The 18,226-nt window shown below is 33.8% G+C and overlaps 1 protein-coding gene across 1 annotated transcript in view; it reads right to left on the bottom strand.

Moving 5' to 3' along the window:
- ASCC3 (activating signal cointegrator 1 complex subunit 3) overlaps positions 1 to 18,226 on the bottom strand; it is a 366,263-nt gene that overhangs the window by 128,883 nt on the left and 219,154 nt on the right. The window contains exons 17-24 of the mRNA XM_032408161.1: positions 17,929 to 18,048; positions 14,995 to 15,159; positions 13,210 to 13,296; positions 12,171 to 12,347; positions 8,150 to 8,375; positions 6,726 to 6,880; positions 3,529 to 3,627; positions 2,408 to 2,576 (exon numbers count right to left, since the gene is read on the bottom strand). Of these exons, the coding sequence (XP_032264052.1) occupies positions 2,408 to 2,576; positions 3,529 to 3,627; positions 6,726 to 6,880; positions 8,150 to 8,375; positions 12,171 to 12,347; positions 13,210 to 13,296; positions 14,995 to 15,159; positions 17,929 to 18,048 (1,198 nt within the window). The remainder of the gene's footprint in view (positions 1 to 2,407; positions 2,577 to 3,528; positions 3,628 to 6,725; positions 6,881 to 8,149; positions 8,376 to 12,170; positions 12,348 to 13,209; positions 13,297 to 14,994; positions 15,160 to 17,928; positions 18,049 to 18,226) is intronic.

Raw genomic sequence — 18,226 nt, 5'->3', positions numbered from 1 at the left:
GTTAGAATAAGGAAGAAAAAAAAAATCTGTAAGGGGACATGGTGGTCTATATCTGTGTGAGATCTTCATAGTACAGTTTCAAAATGGAAAGTGTAGAGAATTCTCAAAAATTGTACTTAAAGATAAAAAGCTATTTTTAAAATATTATCTTAGCCCCACAGCTCTACTCTATTACATAGGTAATTGAGAGCTGACTGCATAAGTTTTCTATAGCAGATTATAATCTCCTAAATTTTCTGAAGCACTAAAAATCAAGAGGGAAGGAAGTCTTAACATGCAATGCTAATCAAAGCATACACATATTCTTAATAGGAACTAAAAAATAAACATTTTGGTATATGCTGACAATATTAAATTATGATGATTCACTTCTGTGAAATGTGAAGAATTTTCTTGTTTGACTCAGGCTCAACGGGGTGCCTACACACACCCACATAAACACACACCCTTACCCACGCTCAGCCAAATAGAACTGGGAATCACTGAGGTTGTATCATGCATTTTTAATATCAACTGAGATGTTACAGTGGTGCATTTACTGCTTTTTAAAGTGTAGTCAGCAGTCAACTAATTCTATAAATAGGGTGATATGTGCTTGGCCACTCAACAGAGAAGTGATTAAATGAGCATTAAAATACAATGTTAATGCATGTTAAAATCAAGTACTGCACTCAAAGAGATCTAGTAGTGATGATGGTAGCATATATTTTAAAATTAAAGCATCAAACATTTTTACATATTTTGAGAGTCTAGATATCATATATAGGCATATTTGATGGAAGAAAAACAGAAAGGTCCTCTTCAATGAGTATATCAGGAGACACTGCAATCTCATTATTTCTCTATGTTGACAAACTTTTTAGTTCTGTCAAGATATCAAAGTGGTTTTAAGCAGTAGTCTAAAGTATTTCTCTTTAAGATATGCTAAGGTAATAAATAAGGTACACATTTGACAAAAAATGGCAAAGATTAAAATCACATTAATGCCTGCTTTCATTTCCCAAAGGACTGTTAAAAAATGTATTCATTAAAAGGAGTAAGGAATAATATTTTTATTTTGAAAATAGTTTGTCTTCAGAGGAATTATATGAAAAAAATCACCTTTATTTTTCTCTAAATTAAGGGCCTCTTGAAATCATTAATCATCAATTATGAATTCTCAACAAGAAATATACTTAATACACTAAATTAATAGCTTAATCTAAAGATATTTTTAACATAGAATATAGGGCACTTAAAAGTACCAATATAAACATTTATTCATGAAATTCTCCTTCTTTAATAAATCAAAATATAAAGATAATTCCTCATGTTACAAAAATCTAAAATGGATTTTTATTAGTTTTGACAATGAAAAACTGTTACATGATATTGCAGATTACCATATTCCCTTTTATCACATTAGTGTGGGGGAAGAGAACTAATATAAAGGGTACATCTTGGGCGCCTGGGTGGCTCAGATGGTTAAGCGTCTGCCTTCGGCTCAGGTCTTGATCCTAGGGTTCTAGGATTGAGTCCCACATTGGGCTCCCTGCTCCTTAGGAGCCTGCTTCTCCCTCTGCCTCTCTCTCTGTCTCTCGGTCTCTCATGAATAAATAAATAAAATCTTTAAAAAAAAAAAAAGGGTACATCTTGTTTGTAGGATGAATGACTTGAGGTATAGTGAATCCATTCTGCAGTGATATCATAACCTGACTCCTTAATATTAGCTTTTTTTTCTTTTGGTGTAGAAGCATACTATATGGAAGAAAAAGAACCTACAATTCACTTTAATTCATTTAACACACTAGAAATAAGTTTAATAGCAATAAATGCAAACAAAAAGGATACCTCAAAAGTTTCCCAAAGAGCACAGATTAAATGACAAATAATACTTGCAATGGAAAGTGAAGGAGATATGGAGACATTGTAATGATTGTTTATAAAATAGAGATGAAGGCGGGCGCCTGGATGGCTCAGTCAGTTAAGTGTCTGCCTTTGGCTCAGGTCATGATTCCAGGGTCCTGGGATCGAGTCCCACATCGGGCTCCCTGCTCTGCAGGGAGTCTGCTACTCCCTCTGCCCCTCCTCCCACTCGTTCTCTCAATCTCTCTCTCAAATAAATAAATAAAATCTTTTAAAAAAAATAGAGATGAAGGCATAATAATACAGAAGTAGTGAGTCTCTACCTCGTTAGAGCTATGGGAATTGAATTAGGCTTAATGTTTTTGGAACTCAAACAAAATTAAGGCCCACCATTAAGCTCTACCAAATGTATACATAGATTTGATTTTGGAAAGTCTCTTTTCAAACTATATTGACTAAATGAGTTCAATTCTGATTCAGATTTAGACAACGTTAAAGCATAAACACTTGCAACCTTAATGAAAACAATATCAATGATTCAAGTTACTATTCAATATGTTACCTGTATGGGGAGGATGTCTCTCTGGTAGAATCAGATGTTGAAAGTTGATAATACATACAGCCTCAGCTCCTAACCATCTATCAGACACTGCTCGGATGTAGTACTGGGAAGGCAAAGGCTCAAAAATAGGGATTGTAAATACCAGAAGTTGAGCTTCTTTACTAATGACCTAATGTGAAATAAAGTCTCAAGTGAATATGAATATTCTGATATCATAAAGGCCTTCTTAGTCTACTGTTAAGAAAATGCTATCTACACCAACAGGTACTAAACATAAGAAAATATCTTGGGTTTCTAAATAGTTGAGATATTTAGGCACTTCAGAAATTTATACATGGTTCCCTTCTGAGGATACCTGATATTATAGAAAGTTAAATTTATATTCAATTTATATTATTTATGTATATCATCATGTACTAACAGATTATCAGTTTGACTCATTATCAGAATTTCCCAAATTTCATTCATTAAATTACTTAACTTCATGATTTTTACCAAATTATTTACTTAATATTTTTCTTTAAATTTTACTACTACGTTAAGTGGAGTAACAGAACTTAGCATAAATAGAAGGTAATTATGAAAAGAAACACTGCTGTGAAATTCTACTGCTGTCTGCCCAGGGTTCCCAGCCTGAAGCTTGCTTTCTCTTTGATAAAAAGAGAAATCATGGATGAAGCATCACAGTTAAAGATATGCTAGCATCAGATTGAGTCTTTCTTTTGGGATTCATGGAAAATTTTAAAAAATGCCCTTTTCACAATGTGAGTCAATACTCTGTAGTATTTTTTTGTAACATCTAAAGTTATTAATTTTTATTTATTTAATCTTATTTATCCATTACATTATTTATCCCATCCATTTGACATATTTCACTCCTCTGGAAGTCATGCCTTAAACCACGATAAAGATTACAATTCAATTTCTCAAACCAAGATCACATTGAATATATGAATACAATAAAATGCAATTCCTGTTACCTTTGAAACCAAAAAGAAACATTAAAAAAAATAAAGCTTTAAGGGTACTATGAAATTATAGAGAAATAGGTACAAACAGAAATTATTTAGCTTATATTTTCTTCTATGATAGCAACATAATAAGGACACACCCATGTTTACCTGTTTTTTCAGAACTAGAAAATACTCTGAATGATAAATATGATCATTTGTAGGATCTTCTACCCAAATCCACCAAGGTTCTCCTACTGTCCCATGGACCTAGAAGAAAAATAATATTCTAATACTAAGTATATTTTAACTCAAGTAAGGGATATTGTTTGCAAATCCAGCACCTATTCTATCTCTTTTTAACAGCTTTATTGATACATAATTTACATAAAAAAGTTTACTCACTTAAAGTATACACAGTTCAATGGTTTCTACAAAGCTTTTACAACCATCTCCATAATCTAATTTTAGAATTACTCCCAAAAAGAAACCTTGCACCCATCTGCAAGTCACTACTTATCTTCCCCCATTGTCCCAACCTCCAAGCTTGACAACCACAATCTACTTTCTCTCTATAAATATTTGCCTATATTGGACATTTCATATAAACAGAATCATATCATATGTGGTCTTCTGTGACTGGCTTCTTTCATTTACCATGTTTTCAAGGTTCATTCACGTTGCATCATGTAACAATACTTCATTCTTTTTCACTGACAAATAATATTCCACTGGATAGATAGATATGCCGTATTTTGTGTACTCATTCTCCCTCTTTTTTTTCTAACAAAGCCCAGTCTTGTACAGTGTTCATCTCTCTCTTATGTGACTCAGGAGAAGGTGACCTCATCTCTCAGGACGATTTTTTTTTTTTTTTTTTTTTTTTTAAGATTTTATTTATTTATTTGAGAGAGAGAGAGCACAAGAGGGGGGAGCGGGAGAGGGAGAAGCAGACTCCCTGCTGAGCAGGGAGCCCGATGCGGGACTCAATCCCGGGACTCCAGGATCATGACCTGAGCCGAAGGCAGTCGCTTAACCAACTGAGCCACCCAGGTGCCCTCTCAGGATGATTTTGATTAGCCCAAGCCAATCAGTTTACAGTATCCTCCTTATAACAAACAGCTTTTGGTAAGGGATAGGCACATGCCCAATGCTGGCCCAATTAGACTAAGGGAAAGGTCTTATGGTTCATGCTCTGGGTTGATGAAGTAGGGGTGTGTTCACCTTTTCCTGTTAAATGTGAACAAGGAAGCACAGAAAACATCTGGAAAGTAGCCAAGAGTGTCAGGACAGCAAAAAGATGGGCTCTAAATGATAGCATTAAATAGACTTAATCACCTTTGGGGCCTATTCTATCAGTGGACCTTTTACTGTGGAAGATAATATATTTTTTTGCCTAAGTCACTTTGAAATAAGTCAGGTTTTCTATTCCTGGGTGCCTGGGTGGCTCAGTCGTTAAGCGTCTGCCTTCGGCTCAGGTCATGATCCCAGGGTCCTGGGATCGAGTCCCACATCGGGCTCCCTGCTCAGCAGGAAGCCTGCTTCTCGCTCTCCCACTCCCCCTGCTTGTGTTCCTGCTCTCGCTATCTCTCTCTCTGTCAAATAAATAAATAAAATCTTTTTTTAAAAAAAAAAAAGATATACTAATAATGTCAGGTAGTGTAGAAGATATTTACTTATACTTAATCAGAACCTTACAATAACCATGTAAAGTAGGCATTGCTACTACAATTACGGATTTCCTCGTTTTCCTCCACTGGCTTCTTGAAAGAAAGGATTGAGAGTTACTTGCTTTTGTATCTACAATCACTCTCTACTGTAGTCTTTGTACAGTAACTGTTGCAAAGATAGACCTTAAAAAATGCTGACAGAATAAGAGGATCCAGAGTAGATCTTCTCGTGTGTGTGTGTGTGTACATTAAATACATATATAAGATTTCATATATATGATATATGAAAAAATAAAGCTAAAATATAAAATATGGTGAACCACTTGTACATATTTTTTTTTATTTTATTTTATTACGTTATGTTAATCACCATACATCATTGGTTTTTGATGTAGTGTTCCATGATTCATTGTTTGCATATAACACCCAGTGTTCCATTCAATATGTGCCCTCTTTAATACCCATCACCAGGCTAACCCATCCTCCCACACCCCTCCCCTCCAGAACCCTCAGTTTGTTTCTCAGAGTCCATAGTCTCTCATGGTTTGTCTCCCCCTCCGATTTTCCCCCCTTCATTTTTCCCTTCCTACTATCTTCTTCTTCTTTTTTTTTTTTTTACATGTAATGTATTATTTGTTTCAGAGGTATAGGTCTCTATAAAGAACTTATCAAACTCAACACCACTTGTACATATTTTCATAAATGATTAGATTCTGAAATAGTTATGTATGGGAATACCATGGTGGGGAGGGTGTCACAAATTGATGTGACTAACTATAAACATAGTTACCATAACACCTAAGATTTAGAAAGAAGAATAGAAAGGGTAAAAACAGAAACAGAAATGTGATGGGTGCCAAGGAAGGACATTTGCAAGAAGGACAATGTATAGTGCTGAATGTTCAGAGAAGTAAAGAAAATAACTGAGAAAAAGTCATTTATTATGGCAACCAGTTAGGTTTTGGTGATCACCGAGAAAGTAGTCTCAGCAGGAAAGAAACTGATGACCAGGAGAAAATACAGAATACTCTTTCTACACATCTAATGGTAAAGAGAAGAGAAGATTGATAGCTTGAGAAATATTAGGATTTTATTTTATTTTATTTTTTTAAGATTTTATTTATTTATTTGACAGAGAGAGAGAGAAAGCCACAAGCAGGGGGAGTGGGAGAGGGAGAAGCAGGCTTCCTGCCGAGCAGGGAGCTCAATATGGGACTGGATCCCAGGACCCTGGGATCATGACCTGAGCCGAAGGCAGACGCTTAACGACTGAGCCACCCAGGCGCCCAGAAATATTAGGATTTTAAAAGGGCTCTTTTAGCACAAAGAATCTTGACTTTTTAGTAGGATAAAATGACAGAGTAAGTAGAGCTGGCAAAAATGAAGATAACAGAAAATTAAAGAAGACAGAATTACACAGTCTTTATGTAAGTGAATCCACTAAACTATTGTTCAATGTTGAACTTTCAGGTACCTAAAAGGTTCTGAAGAGGTCTCACTGGTTGCCATATTAATATATTATAGCATGTTTTTCCTGAGGATGATAGTAAATATTACTACAATGCTTTAAATGAATCTTCAATATGTATTCTTTTTAGAGTTTTCTATATGCCTTAAGGACAGATGTAAGGAGGTATAGTTGAACCTGCAGTGCAGACATTTTTGCTTACCATTGATATAGATATTTTCTACTTTTACCTGATCATTCCAAGTAAAATCAGGACAGATGCTAAGCGTCACTCGGAGGACAGTCCGTGTGATGGGCTGAATGGATGCTTCCATTGTAACAGAAGGAATCTGATGAACACATTGTTTGACCTTGAGTCCAATATTCACATGATGCAGCATGTGACCTGTAAGGAAAACATCACACAGAAGAAATGTGTTCAGACAGAAAAAAAGCAACATAATCTGACTTGTAAATGGGATTTCAGAGAAGGTGGTTTTATTGCTTGTTTTATGATTTGCTATGTAGAATAGTTGACATTCTTGACCTGGCATGTTTGAATATTTTGTAATAGTTAACTTGAATTAGCAATTCATAGCTCTGAAAACCAGTATCAAGGTTTCTTCAGCTATTAATAGGGTTCTTAAAATTACTGAGACTTGACAGTATTTAAACTACTATAAACAGTTCCACTTTTCTGCTAGTTAGCTCATGACACATTAAAAAATTTAGTATTTTGTGAAAATAGCCATTAATTTACACCAAGTCTATTTCTCAACTCTATAACCATGATGGGAAATGCTTTAGTAATCAAACACAAATCACCCATCCAAACTCATTTCCAGAAAAAAATAAAGCTAAAATATAAAATATGGTTAACGTAGCACAAACTTACCCACTTATACCTATTTTCATATATGATTAGATTTTGAAATAGTTATGTATGGGAATGCCAGGGTGGGGAGGGGGTCACAAACAGATGTGACTGACTATAAACATCTTCCTACTTGAGTCCAAGCAATTAAGTGGAAATAGATAATATTTAATAGTATCAATATTTCTTATATATCTTGGTTCTTTGTAATACAATTTTTTAAAGTACGTTTATGAACAAATCAAAATGTTCTATATTCACCAGAATTTGAAACTAAAATGGTTTTCCTTATTTTGATAAAATATTTACATATGTTACCCCAATGTAAGTAATCTTAATTTCTCTAGTTAATATCCTCAATTTCTCTCTATTTTTATTGATACTTTCTACCATTCTGTCTTAAAGTAGTCTTACTATACAAGTGAAATAACTATCTCAGCCTCTCTTTCCATCATTGGACCTTTTGTCAGCAGTAGTCCTCCCCCTTACTTCTCTTCAGCCTGACTCCCTTCATGTATAATGTCATCCCTATTCTGAATCTGAAATATTAAGTAATCAATACATTGTAAGTTTGTCCAATAAAATGTTAAGGTACATAGAAATGTATGTAGGAATAATTTTTTAACATCGTTTGATAAAAGCAGAACAAATGCTATTTACATACTGATACCAACTGGATTTAAAATGGTAAAAAAGTTTATCTTGAGTAATATGAAAATACACAATAGTTTTCTTTTATATCTAATAAAATATTTTATTTGTACAGAACAATACATTAAAACATTTTTGCTTCCTTCTTACCTATTTCATCTTTCCTCATGTCTCTCAGCTTATCCACAGTAAGATTTTTTTCTTCTAATCTTGTTAGAATGTGTGGTGGTAAGACTGAAAACTGTCTCAAAGGGCTAGCCCAACCCCAAAGCCTCTTGTCAATGACTTTACTAAGATTCAGGAGTCTGTAGGTCATGGCAGGCCAACGTTTCCTCAGAGCAATTTCAAAAAGAGCACGGACAATTCTAGCTGCATTCTGAAGAATAAAAAGGGGGTTGGTGGTTAGGTACACTGTACTTTAAATTTGTCAGATTTGTCATTCACACTCAGTTTTAAAAGAAGCATGCCAAGTTGCAGCCTTTAATTGTGGGCAAAATCCATTCTCATATAACCCTAATTACCTTTATTATTTCTATATAAGAATAATCACATCTTTCATAAGTGGATGTTATCTTGTTAAATCTCAGATGGTAGTCTCATATCCAGGTTCTTAGGAGGCTCCACCCTATGCCCCCTAACCAGGAATGAAGGAGGAAGAGATAAAAGGTATGCATAAGACTTAAAAGGCTGTTGAGGCCATCTAGAATATAAGATACAGCTGAGGATACCCTTGGGTATATAGTGGAATGATTAAAAGTCTACTTAGAGAAATAAAGAGGACTTTGGGATCCAGTCAGACAGAAAAATTAGTGTGAGAAGGGTGATAAAGGAAATCCTGATGAGTTCAGCTACCTGTATTAATGCTTCCCTACAAACCAAGCAACACCTTAACTGCTTTATTATCTCATTTAATCTGTATGCTATCTCCTTTAATGTTTATGGCAACTGCATTCAATTGGTCTTGATATTATGATTTTATACATGAAGATAACAGAGCTTGGTGAGGTTAATAATTTGACCAAGATCACACAGATAGTTGGTGTCAGAGTATCTAATCAAAGCCAGGTCTAAACAAGTCCAATTTAACTCCAAGGTTCTAAATTTGGTGGTCAGGAAAACTTCATTAATAGACATATAGAAAGTTACAAGGATTGAAGCCCTTTTAACATCTCTACAGTTAGTTTCCGTTTGTTTTGCCTCCTTCCCTCTATCACTAACTTTGCAGGTTATTTTACTGACGATTGTTTTTAAAGTCATGAACTTGGGAGATACCTCACAATCTTGAACGACATCTATATTTAAAAATGAAGAATGTTAAAATCTGGTCAAAATCATAAAAAAGAGATGAAAAAGAGTGAAGATTTTAAGTAGCAAATAGGTGATCTGGCTTGAAATTACAAGGCAAAAATGATCATAAGAGTTAAGGGCTTTGGTTTTCCATTTTATATAAAATATGTATTTGTCTCTTGACAAATTTGACTACTTTTTTTACAGTATTAGAAATTTAAGAACAAAAATGGTATTTAAGGGCGCCTGGGTGGCTCAGTTGGTTAAGCGACTGCCTTCGGCTCAGGTCATGATCCTGGAGTCCCTGGATCGAGTCCCGCATCGGGCTCCCTGCTCGGCAGGGAGTCTGCTTCTCCCTCTGACCCTCCCCCCTCTCATGTACTCGCTCTCTCTCATTCTCTCTCTCTCAAATAAATAAATAAAATCTTTAAAAAAAAAAAAAATGGTATTTAGAAGTATGAGGACAGTTCTGATACCCAATAAAAATTATAGGATGACTCTTATTAGGCCCAGAGAATGATAAAATGAACATTTTTTTTTAAAAGATTTTATTCATTTTTTTGACAGAGAGAGACACAGCAACAGAGGGAACACAAGCAGGGGGAGTGGGAGAGGGAGAAGCAGGCTTCCCGCCGAGCAGGGAGCCCAATGCGGGGCTCGATCCCAGGACCCTGGGATCACAGCCTGAGCCGAAGGCAGATGCTTAACGACTGAGCCACCCAGGCGCCCCATGAACATTTTGATTACTATATCTACCAAATAGGTCTTCTTCCGGCATCATTCTTAGCTGCTCTTGTAAGAAGATACTAGGCTAATTTTCCCAACTGTGTTTGGAAGTATGTTATTTTTCTATGTCAGAACCTACAGTTGTTCCCTAGAAGCTAAAAGAAATGGAAGGAGAAATCCCATGTGAGATACAGGCAGGCATTTTAATCTGGAATGATATAAATGGAGAATAATGATCAAAATCTCTAACATACGCAGTTTAGAGAAGCTAAATAGAGGCTTCTTTATAAAATCATAGACTATTTGAGCTAAGGAGTTATCTCAGGGGTTGAGAGAATCAAGTTTTAGAAATATAGAAGGGATGACTATTTTATAGAGCTGAGAGGGTTGTGGAACTGTTGGTGGCTTACATTTAAAATATAAACTCAACAATAATTTATCTAATGCATTCAAGGATGATAGACCCACAATAGCTATTTAAGAAAAACCAGGATGCTTTGATTATAACCTTAATTTTTTGAGACTGACTTTTTGGGAACCAATCATGAAGAAATCCTGTCTTATACTGTAAAGCAATTTGTGTGTCAGTCTTTGATAATACCTTCATAATCTTGAATCAAACAGAAATGTGGCCAGATTATTCATCCAGAACCCAGAAAAGCTTTAACTTTTATTTAAGTCATTAACTATTTCAATATAAAATCATTAGAAAATGTAAAATGACAATATCATTTTTTCAGAAAAACAGATAAAATAAGTTAGAAACAATGGTTCCTACAGAAGTCACAGGGTTTAGAGATTATAAATTATATATAAATTTTCTATGGCAGGAAATACATGGTTCCAAGATACGCAAACAAAATTTTTTTTCACCACATCCATATTTGGTTTATACAGCATATGAAATCATTACCTGGTTCCTTGGTTACTTTGATTAAATTACTGAATTCATTCAAATTGTTTACCAATATATCTTGGTTCATGTTTGCAAATATTTCACGTTTACAGTTATTTCAAAGCACTTCTGAATATTCATGGCTGTTCATTTATTTAACACAAACATACTTTTTCTATATAAAGTCTTTGAACAAAATTACCAACATAAGATACATAGCAGAATAGTTTCTATACTTAAAATAAGATTAAGTTTTTATTTCTCTTTAACTTAGAGGAGGCACTACTCAATGAAAAATGATGAAAAAGGGATGCTTTTTTATTTTTCTTTTTAATTACAGTATAGTTAACATATAGTGTTATATTAGTTTCATGTGTACAATTTAGTGATTCAACACTTCCATACATCAGCCGGTGCTCATCACAACAGGTGCACTCCTTAACCCCCATCACCTATTTCACCCATCCCCTCACCCACTTCCCCTCTGGTAACCATCAGTTTGTTCTCCATAGTTAAGAGTCTGTTTCATGGTTTGCCTCTCTCTCTTGAAAAACGCATTCTTGATAAGTAAAAAGTATTTTTTTTAAACATGTCTAGAAGGGAAGCCTCATTTGAAAGGCAAATACTGCAAAAAATAACCTGCTTTACTTCACACGAGGGCTTGAATATAAAAACATAAATACTACAACATTTTATACTACAGTATTTTAAAAAAAACATACATTTAATGAGCTGTAATTTAGGGAATAATTTTCTTTCAGTTCTCAATTTTTAAGTATCATTGGTAGGGAAGAAAGATTACTTTTTTTATCACAGACTTATCAGACTGAAAATATGGTGTGAGGTATTGCTATTAAGCCTTATTTAATGGTAAAAATTTTGTTTATATTTCTAACATTTGGGGTTAGTTATAAAGGTTCCACAATCTTTTACTCTGCTTGAAATATTCTTGTATTATTGCCCTTTCTAAGTAAAAGAAGTGAACTTTATTGTGTAAAGCAGGAAAAACCAAGTGTTGATATCTTTAAACTCTAAAATGAAAACAACAGCAACATCTAAAAGAACCAAACCAACCACCAAATCCCACCTCCATTTCTGATCTAACAGCACAGAGGGCATAAAAGATACAGAACCAGTTCTGCAATAAAACTGTAATTGGTGGCATGTCACAATGCAATACATTCACAGTATAGCATGAATTAATATCTTGAGTTTCTAAAAGTAAACAAGGAAGAGAAAACAGGAAGGGAGTAATATTCTTACCTGTGCCACATATGCAGAATCTGATATAAGGGAGAAACTGTCCATCTCTCCTCGGCTGATGTAAGTTTGAAGTAGGATGTTTATTTTCCCGTAACTGTTCTCTACACCTCCAGGAGCTGCGAGTTCACAGAAATTGTTTAATAAGGCATCTAGCTCCTCTATTTCCTCTTCTCTGACCTGGAAGAATCAATGTTTTTATAAGATTATTTGGGCTGATTTATTGAAATTTTTCATTCATATTTAAACTAAATCACATTGCATGTTTTTTTAAGGCTTTCATTTTTCAACATTTTTCTTTTGTACATTAATATAATAGTAATTTTTCACAGGTAGCTAATAAAATACAATAAGAAACTATCTTGAGGCTGATACAATTACATTTTATTATTCATCACCAATATTAAAGTTGCCATTGACATATAAAAATTTGATATGCCACAAAAATTAAATCTTCTGACCTCACCATCCTTCAGTTGATGAGATTTCATATTTTATTTGACCAGAGTAAAACCTCTGCCCAAATGGATTAGGGCAAACTTGAATTATCTTCAAATGCATTCATTACAGTCATATATTTTTATATGGTATAACACATTCATAGCTTAAAGCTGTGAAGTACTATGATTCACAGTATTAAAGTTTTCACTGTTAATAAGATTAAATTATAATACGGGTACAGAAATACTCATATCTAAGTTTGAATCATGCATGTCCTTTATATTTTCTTCAGTGAACATTATATTGCAAATAAACCAAAATCTACATACTATATTCTCTGCTAGTTTCATTATTGCAAACCTACTTAAATTATATTTGATTTGCAGTAGAGAGCAAAGAATAATGTCAGGAATGACATAATAGCATAATCTAGGATAGTGGACACTGTTGATAAATGGAAGAACATTGCTGGTACTCTAAATGCGAAGTGCCACACAGCTTATAGTGTAACAGGAATAACAATTAATTATAAGCTTTTATAAATGAATGAATGTATATAAGCCAAATGCATTTGATTCAAGCTTCAAATAATCTTACTTACCTTGATTTGATCAAATTCTTCAGCTTTGGAGACTATAGCAAAAATATCACTTTCTGTTTTGTGAGCATCAAAGAATTCATTGAAGGTCTACCAAAGTAAGTGTTATATTTGATTAAAATAGAAGATCCAGTAAAATGGTTTCAACTAAAAAGTGACTATAAAATCATACATTCTTAAGGAATATTTGAACCCTAGACAATGCAGAGTTATTATGTCTGTGGTATCCTATTCTTTACCATTGCTTTAAACATCATCAAGTTTAGCAAAGACTTAAAAATTTCCTAAAACATAATTAGCTGGAGAAGACCTTTAGAAGCAAAAAGACCAATAAAATCAGTTATTAAAACCTACAATAGATATCTAAAAAAAATGTTCAGCATAAGAGTCTGGTCTTGGCTCATTTTCAGCATGGGCATATGGAAATCTGTACCATTCACCAACTTTAAGCTGAACATATATAAAATTCAGAGAGGAATAACTAAAATTATGCAACCTGAAAATTCTGGTGAAGGCCTCATAATATTACTAGTGAGGGCATATACAAATTCAGGAAACTGGGAAGAAAAAAAAATCAGTGAAAGACCACACAGAATAAAGACAAAGCTGAAGAAAGTCTACAGTTCTTGAAAGAGCTGCAAACAGGCCTAAGATAGAGTTTGGCAGTAACATACTACCCAGTGGGAAAATGAGGAAGGTTACTTAGTGGACAAAAGGAGTGCAAGTGAGCATGTGAGCAGGTGATAGAAGCAGTAGAGAGGTAGGGGCAATGTTTTGGATTGAGGAAGACCAGATCACAGTTGTGAGATGATACATGTTAAAAGAAGAAACCTAAAGTGCTATACAAATGCAAGATTTATTTTGGCAAAGATGAGGAAAAGCTAGTATGCACACAAAGGTGTTTTCTGAAACCTGTTAAATGTATAAGCATGTGTTATTTAAATAAGTACAAAACTTAGATTTCATATTGGCTTAGGTTTTCATATTTCTGAAGAAATTTCACGTTAGTGATTTCTATTACTTTTTCATTTTAAAAACATATTTAGGTACCCCAAAAATGAATATAAGAAAAAAAAAATCAAACACTTTCTCTATAAAAAGGAGAGTAAAAATGTGCTTTAACCCATCTTGGTCTTTGAATTGAAGACTCTCCTCACAGGTAATCCCTGTTATGTTTTCCCATATATTAACATATGTAGGTACATATACATGCATGTAAACACACACATAAAGACATGCATATACTCCTTAAAATGTAAATATTATACTGGCATCCTATCTTACCCAAGATTACATTAAAAGGCAATAAGCAAGGCTACACTGTAGTCTAAATTATCCTTGAAACCTCTTAAATTGCCCAAATAGTACAGCTTGGTTGACCTGGTAATTGCAGTAGTTTTTCAAACTCTTCTTTAGCCAGTGTTTCTCAATAATTTGCAATTAATTTTTCAACTTTTATTCACTGATATCATTAAGCCATCACCTCCTGCTTAAACTCAGTCAGGCGTTCATTCCATAGGTCTCCCCCACATGCTCAATATTTTAGGCTTGGGTGTGCCTACTGCTTAGGATATACTCACTGAACGGATGGCAAAGGGTCCTTAATTATTTAAAGTCTTATTTTTCTCTTGTGTTTATTCAGCATGTTATTGAATTCATGGAAGTTAAATGCACTTTGTTCTATTAGTTGCTTTTATTATTTTCCATTAATACTATATTCTGAAGTCTAGAAAGTATTTACATCTAAGAACAAACACATTATTGTATTTGTTACACTCAGTATAATACCTCAATGGTGTTGTATTTAATATAGTAGTGGCTGGCGGTTCTACCCAAATCAGTTGAGGAAAAATACCCAGTTCGCTCTTCAAAACGAATCATCCGAGCTTTGTCTAGTTTTCGACCAACCTCAATGACCAACTGTTCTCGATGCTTTGCTAATGTTGGGTCAATCTGTAGGGAAAAATATATATATAAACACTTGAATATTTCTTTAGAGAGTCATCATTTACAAACATATACCTATTTATGGAAATTAAAATTTTTTGTGGATACGTTAGAATAAAATTTTTTTATTACAATTTTTAAAGAAGTACATTTTTATAAATTCAGGACATAACCAGGAAACATTTTAATCCATTAAATAAAGTAAGACTTAAAAATTCATTAAGATTATTGATCTTTATTATGTTATCTTTAGGTAGTAATATTTTAGAATCTAAAATTCTTATATGGTCTTATAATCTTTAAGAATATAAAGATTGGCAATCAGATATTAGTAAAACAATCTGTCTTCTCCCTCCCACACTAAAATAAATAGGGACTCTAAAATATCAAGCTGTATTCCTACTTCATCAGTTATTTGGAGAACTTGCAGTGAGGAAGATTTTCTCTGTTAAAGATATAAAGAAATAAATGCATAATTATTCTTGCAAGAGTATGACTTTGATGTTCTAATAGTTTACATAACTGCTGATGGAAAAACCCATTTTGCCCATAATAATAATAGAAGCAAAGAGCAAGACGAAGTTGACAAGAAATTTCTGAATAGTTTTGAAATTATTATTTAATAGCCTGTTTCTAAACAGAAAGGACATTTAACACAAGATATTAACAAATATTCTTAAATATTGTGATGTGTGTGTATGTGTATAAATGTATGTATGTATGTATACATATATCCAGGCACACACACCAAGTCCTGAAGGTCACGCTCTAGTCAGGAGCAATAAATATGACCTTTAAAGGGAAGGGAGGGGAGTATAAAAATTCTTTAGAAATCAATTAATGAATTAATACTCCTACTATTCCTTCTAACTTACATTTTGATGGTAGCTTATTCATACACCAAATATAGCTAAAGTAAATTTAAAAGTCAGAAAAATGAGGCAAAGGAAAGTCAAATGTAGGGAAGATGGAATCAAAAGCCATTAGCAAATACAAAAGTCTTAAATATTTGCTATAAATGATATACTGTATGTATCAAGTTCATCTTACAAAACCATTTTATTCATTACACGTTCTAAACCATTAAAAATATGTTGGACAACATGATTTGTGTTAGTTCACATGAGTTTTGTGGCTACACATTCTTACTGAGTAATAAAATATAAACATGTAAGTAAAAAGAAAATTAAAAAGATGAGTCTCTGAACTGTGAAGAGAGTAAAACTATGTATCTCAGAAGGAAAAAAAATCACTTTCTTTATACTAGAAAATTATACAAAAATGACTTCTGATACTAACCTAGTACTTAAAAAATCAATTGATATATTTATTTTGCCCCAAGATTTGCAATGGCTTAGCCCATAAAACTATGTGTTGTGCTTTGCCTTCCTCTACCCTTTCAGAATATTTTCATAGTGCCATTGACTATTTTCACAAGCCAGTATTTGTAACAAGATCTTTTTTTTTTCCCTCCTAAGCCTTTAAGTTTCAATTTTCCCATGGTCAAATCTATAGCACATAGCACAGGAAAAAGAAAAATGACAAAAAAGACTGGCAACCCCTTTGATAACACAATGGAATATATACAAAAGCTGAGTTGACAGTAAGTGGAGGAAAACTAATTCTGAGTTCAATTCAACTTTGCTACTTTTGACTTAACACTAGTGAATATCCATATGATGATGGTGAAATAATGTTCTCATTAGACAACTGATTTTATCTGTAATTAGGGAGCATTTACATTGTATTAAGCAGAGTTCTAAGAAAAGCCAAGATCTCACAGAATTTGTAAGCCATGTGGACCACACAACTGTAAAGTTCACAGGAAGAAGTGCTACAATATACATTCGATTTTGTCACCGTGCTCCGTGGAACTGATCCAAGCCTCCGAACTGCTAATTACTCATTAACACTATCTTTTAATTTAGGAATATGGGCTTAGAAGGGACTTGATAAGAGGAACATACTTAATAAAACATAAGCCTATTTTTTTTTTCAATATTTTATTTATTTGACAGAGAGAGACACAGTGAGAGAGGGAACACAAGCAGGGGGAGTGGGAAAGGGAGAAGCAGGCTTCCTGCCGAGCAGGGAGCCCAATGTGGAGCTCGATCCCAGGACCCTGAGATCATGACCTGAGCCGAAGGCAGACTCTTAACGACTGAGCCACCCAGGAGCCCCAAACATAAGCCTATTATTAAAAGTGATCTATAATTTTCCTCATGTCTGTCTGGTTTACTCTAAAACCTTATTATAGTTTTTTAAAAATCACAGCAAAGGGCACCTGGGTGGCTCAGTTGGTTAAGCGTCTGCCTTCGGCTCAGGTCATGATCTCAGGGTCCTGGGATGGAGCCCTCCATCGGGCTCCCTGCACTGTGGGGAGCCTGCTTCTCCCTCTCACTCTGCCCCTCCCCCCTGCTCATGCTCTCTCTCTCTCTAATAAATAAATAAAATCTTAAAAAAATAAAAAAACAAATCACAGCAAAATATTAATATCAAATGGAAATGTACCTGAATAATAAATTGATAAAAATATAAAGATTAACTTTTTAGTATCCGTGGGAAAAGAGATATAAATAGAGTGAAATAATTATAGGAGGCAAATTTAATTTTCCTTCGTATTTTCTAAAAAAGACTAAAGCTTTTTGTTTTTCTTCCAGGTACCTAATTCTATTCAGATGAGGCAGAAGTAGCAAATATTTATCCTCATATCATAAAAAGATTACAAAACCAAAAAAAGAAAGTTTGATATTTTTTTATAAATGAGTTTTCTACCTGATAAGCCTTGTGACTGATGCCATATACTAATGGATTTGCTCTCATCCGTACATAAAGATAAGTGTAACTTATCCACTTCACTGCTTCTTCCACATTAGTAACTGTTCCCAGAGCAATCTGCAAATCAAAAATATAACAAAATTAAACTAATGCATTAAAGTTGGATATAAACATTACATCAAAGGCCATTTTGTCAAAAGTTAAAATACATCATTATATTTTATTTAAAAGAAGGTAAGTATAATTACTGGACATGACACTTCTCCAATTAATTAAAAATCATTCCTGCCTCATT

Source organism: Phoca vitulina, unplaced genomic scaffold (assembly GCF_004348235.1).
Source record: "Phoca vitulina isolate PV1807 unplaced genomic scaffold, GSC_HSeal_1.0 scaffold9, whole genome shotgun sequence".
In the NCBI taxonomy this organism is placed as follows: domain Eukaryota; kingdom Metazoa; phylum Chordata; class Mammalia; order Carnivora; family Phocidae; genus Phoca; species Phoca vitulina.
The sequence above is the reverse complement of the archived record's forward strand: the minus strand, read 5'-3'. Positions and strand labels throughout refer to the sequence as shown.